The 4,769-nt window shown below is 36.2% G+C and overlaps 1 protein-coding gene across 1 annotated transcript; it reads right to left on the reverse strand.

Moving 5' to 3' along the window:
* Positions 1-253: 253 nt before the first annotated feature.
* Positions 254-1,417, reverse strand: LOC133832063 (uncharacterized). Its single transcript, XM_062262453.1, has 2 exons — positions 1,047-1,417; positions 254-917 (listed from the first exon to the last, which is right to left on the reverse strand). The coding sequence occupies exons 1-2, from the start codon at positions 1,415-1,417 to the stop codon at positions 254-256; spliced, it is 1,035 nt and encodes a 344-aa protein (XP_062118437.1).
* Positions 1,418-4,769: the final 3,352 nt, after the last annotated feature.

The following is a 4,769-nucleotide window of genomic DNA, read 5'->3' on the forward strand; positions in this document are numbered from 1 at the left end:
ATACATGTCGATGCCACATCGATGTCGTTTTGATGGCATACCAATGGTAGACCTTCCTTAAAAACTGAATCCTTCCATTTCGATGCCACATTGATGGATATGGCAAGATGATTATAGAACACAAATAAAATGATTGACAAAGTCCATTAGTACACAAATAAAAAGATTAACAAAGTCTACTAGTACACAAATAAAAAGATTAACAAAGACCATTAGAACACAAATAAAAATTTTAACCTCGATGCCATAAATTTCAAACTCGAACTTTACAAGTTGCCCTATTATGGCCTAGACCTCCACATATGCTGCACTTGCGTTCTACAACCATTTTCTCTCCATTGGAAGGATGGCATTTCTTCTTAGGCCTACCTTGTTTCTTCTTTGGACAATCAACTGGATTTTTTTGCGTAAGTGTTCTCACTTTTATTGTTATAATATCATATGGAACACTCGACTCTTCCTCATTACCAGTAGGGTATATAGATTCTGTGTAAGAGGACATCCATGTCTCAATTTTATAGTAATCTGAACACAGAGAATAAAAGTTCACCCCTCTCTTAAGGGATCCAGATAGTACATGAACACATGAGATGCCAATAAGCTGAAACACGCCACAAGTGCATGTCTTATTTAGGAGGTCGACTTCACCATTCATCTCACCATCTAACACATGGAAATCATGCCTCCCTATTGCATAAGGGATCAAGAATCGAGTTTTCTCAACTATATCCACCAAATCTTTCTCATAGGTCGGTGCAAGAGTTGTAGTTGTCTTCTCGCTAGTTTCTCTCCTATCACAGAACCAAAATTGCAGTGTGAAGTGAATAAATTCGACGAATGTAGTTATCGGAAAGCTCCTAGCATCCTGGGTCTTATTGATGAAACTTTCAGCATAATTGCTTGTCATTATATTATACCTAGTATCCAAGAAAACTAACATTTAATAGTAATGTACATTTACAAGATTTCATAAATTAAAATACAATTCACAATGACATACATATTTCCAGGAAAGTAAGCATGGGACCACTTATCAAAATCCATGCCTTCTAGGATTAGCAATAGTTGGTTCTTTTGATTTGATTTTTTCGAAGTGAGCGTGGAACTCGGATTTCCTAAAAGCATATGCCACATTATACATCAACACATGAAAATGATCAGTCTTGAATTTAGCAACCACATTCATACTAATGTGGTGGTAGCAAGCACCGAGATAGGCATCAGGGAAAATAGTTTCCAAGGCATGTGTAATACTTGCATGCCTGTCAGATACAAACACCAAGTCTTCAACTTCCCCAATCGTTTTCTTTAGCTTTGACATGAAATACTTCCAAGAATCATGATTCTCACTATCCACAATACCAAATGCAAGTAGATATAGCCGGTTATTTGCATCCTGTGCAACTGCACATAACATCTGCCCACAGTATTTTGTCTTTAAAAAATTGTTGTCCACACATAACACAGGACGATGTTTACGAAACCCTCTTCTACTAACTCCGAGTGAGAAAAGGCAATATTTGAATCGATCCTCCTTAGTGACAAAATCTGTCAACGTCCCGGGATTTTTCTATTAAAGCATGAACATGTATGATGGTAGCTTCTGGTAGGATGCTTCCAGTGTCCCTCTGATATAAGAAAGAGCCTTCTCTCGACATCTCCACGCTTTTCCATATGACAACTCAATGCCATAATCATTCTTAATGTCTTCTCTTATGTTGTTTGCCATGTACGCATTCGATCTAGTCCAATATTTTTTCTTTATGCAATGACCAATAACCCAATGTGCAGCTTGGCGATGGCCTTTATGTCGGAGGTCAAGTGAGCAAGTGTGTTTATCAGTGAAACGAGTTATCTCGAACATATCAGATTTAGGCATTCTTTTCCCCCTCAATCTCCACCCACAATCAGGATCCTTGCAAGTGATATACCAAACTTCATTACCTAACTTCTTCACCACAAACTCGAAGTTATGCTTCATTGCATACAAGTGTGCCTTCGTCTTCAACTATAACTTGTTCTCAAAATCTCAAAAAGCTTCCCAACTTCTATTACTCCACAACTCACTCCAGAAAACGTGGGGATAATATAAGAGGGACATGGGATATCTTCAGCAGTATATGCCAGAGAACTCCATCTATTTTTATCATCTTGTGTAGTTGGATGACTGCTCTCTGAGCTAGGAGTCCTGCGTCCTTGGCTTTCTTGACATCTTGGCAAGGGTCATACATTTAAATTATCTACTTTCTCCACAGGTATCGACGACCGATCCTCAGAGTTATCATCAGAACTACTACACCCCTCAACTCTTTCATCATCATCACTAAAATGGGCAACTGGATCGTCATTGACATGAGGCTCGTTCTCATACCCATCATCATGAGGGAGATTTGTTAGGGGAAAAAAGTTTCATTTTGACTAGGACCTCCCATGCATACACTTGGCCCCGGAGTTGTTTGTGGAACAGCCATGCAGGATTAATTATGATTTTCCATATTAACATTCGCTCTAGGATATGGATCAAGAAGTACAATGTTCTTTGGAATCAAACTACCGCATAAAGGAACCCGATGTCTTAAGGACTTTGAATTGTCAAGAATAAGAGCACTAACTCCTTAATCATCCGTGATTATAATGGGATCTAGGCTAAAATCATTGCATGTTGTTAGTGTTAGGAAAAATAGTAATTGCCTCAATGGAAAAAGGTAAGATAATACAACTCTCTGAAATATATTACAAATAAATAATGATTAATTAAAAAGAGTGTTACAACTCTATAACTGAAAATACAAACAAACAAAGAAGAAGAAGAAGAAGAAGAAGAAGGAGAAGAAGAAGAGAATGGTGAAAGATACAACTCTAAACAAAAGATTACAAGTAAAGGAAAGGTGTTTGAAACAAAAGAAAAGAAGATTACAACTCTAAAAAAAAGTTACAAGTAAATAGAAAATGAAAATAAGAAGAAAAGCAATAGAGAAAAAATGTAAGAACAAAACAATAGTAAACTCTCACTTACACAACCTAAGTGAAGAGGGTTGGGGATCACCAACTTGAACAAGGTTTAAAACTTTTTTCCAAAAGCTTATTTCCCCTAACTCAAGCACTGAGGGATCTCTCACAGATTTTTGGAAATGCTTTCTGGAATAATCAAGCCTCAAGGTGTATTTTCCAGCCAAGTGCTTTGTGAATGGAAAATGGTGTGTCTTACAAGTGAGCATTAGTCTCCTATTTATAGAGTTTTGAGACACCTTTTGAATTTCAAATTTCACCATCCCCCATGGCTGTTACCAATGATTAATTGGATGTTTTATGAAATTAAAATAGAGATTTGGAAGTTATTTGGCTGTTGGAAACGTTCAAAATTGGATAAAATCGAAAATTAGAATATGCTACTAGCCACTTGGGCCGCGACCCTCAGAGCGTTTCTGCCACTTGGGTCGCGGCTTGACAAACAGGTGTCGCAGCCCTAGACCTTTTTCAGCAACTAATTTTCCAATTTTTTTCAAAACGTTCCAAATTTATTCCCAATTGATTTTGTAACTTCCATACACAATATGGGAGTTAAAATCACTTCTCTATCATCCATTTCACATATGGCTTTATGAAATCCAATCTCAAATGTGTAACATATAATATACACATTATTGGATAATATTTGGGAGTTACAAATTTGTAACTGATTTTGTAACTCCAAAATATGTCACATTTGGGCACACACATGTGTCTAAATTTTGTGACTCTCAATAATATGTTACAAGGTGTGACAAATCACATTTTGTCACATTATTTTATCTAATATCACTACTACAATTTGGACATCAGCCATCGGACATAAGAGGTCGGTTCTCTTTAAACCGACTTAATACATGTTCATAAGTCGGTTTACACAGAACCGACCTATCATGTATGTCCAAGGTAAGCATGGGAAGTCGGTTACGCGAGAACCGACCTACTATGTGGACATGGTAGGTCGGTTCTGTGTGAACCGACCTCCCATGCTTGTAGAAGACATAATAGGTCGATTCATGCAAAACCGACCTACCATGTTGTCATGGTAGGTCAGTTCTGTGTCGACCGACCTACCATGTCCTACCTTGCTGACATGGTAGGTCGCTGATATGTGAACCGACTTATCATGTCACAATGTAAGAAATTTAAAATATTTTAATTTATTTAAACTATAAATATATATCTATATGTAAGCTATTAGTGTATGAAACGATTGTAAGAAATTTATATTTATTAATTTTACAAAGCTGAAAGTTGGTTCTGGTTCTATCAGGTCAGTCTTATATATATATATATATCATATATAAATGGGAGTCATGGGTTGTGTATATATTTATGTTGAATTTGGGAGCAATCTAGATGTTTTTGGTTCTCCAAGGTCAGTTTCAGCTTGCTGAATTTTTACCCCAAAATTTTCCGGCCCGTTCTTCATCGGCAAAATTTTTACTGGCATTTTCTTGCTATTCTCCTGTCTTTTTCAAGAACCTTTATAATCCTTTAGTTCTTGCTTGCTATTGTTTTATTTCAACTCAACTAATAAGTATATTTTCATTTCGGGTAGAGTTTGGAAATAACGTGGATTAGAGTAATTGAATAAATCTCAGCTCATAATCTCAGTAGGGAAATTACAGAGTAATTTTCCTTTTGTTTAATAGTTATATATGGTCATAATATATTGAAATTTGCCTGGATCATATATATAAATATATATAATAAACAAAATGAGCATTCAAATGATTCAGTAAGAACAAGATTCTGAC

This window comes from Humulus lupulus, chromosome 4 (genome assembly GCF_963169125.1).
Source record: "Humulus lupulus chromosome 4, drHumLupu1.1, whole genome shotgun sequence".
In the NCBI taxonomy this organism is placed as follows: domain Eukaryota; kingdom Viridiplantae; phylum Streptophyta; class Magnoliopsida; order Rosales; family Cannabaceae; genus Humulus; species Humulus lupulus.

Bases quoted from the DNA above. Each gene is read 5' to 3' on its own strand.
- LOC133832063 (XM_062262453.1), bottom strand. From the start codon at position 1,417: ATGTTATGTGCAGTTGCACAGGATGCAAATAACCGGCTATATCTACTT. The intron at 918-1,046 runs GCATGGATTTTG...CTTGGATACTAG, and splicing joins ACTATTGCTAATCCTAGAAG to GTATAATATAATGACAAGCA.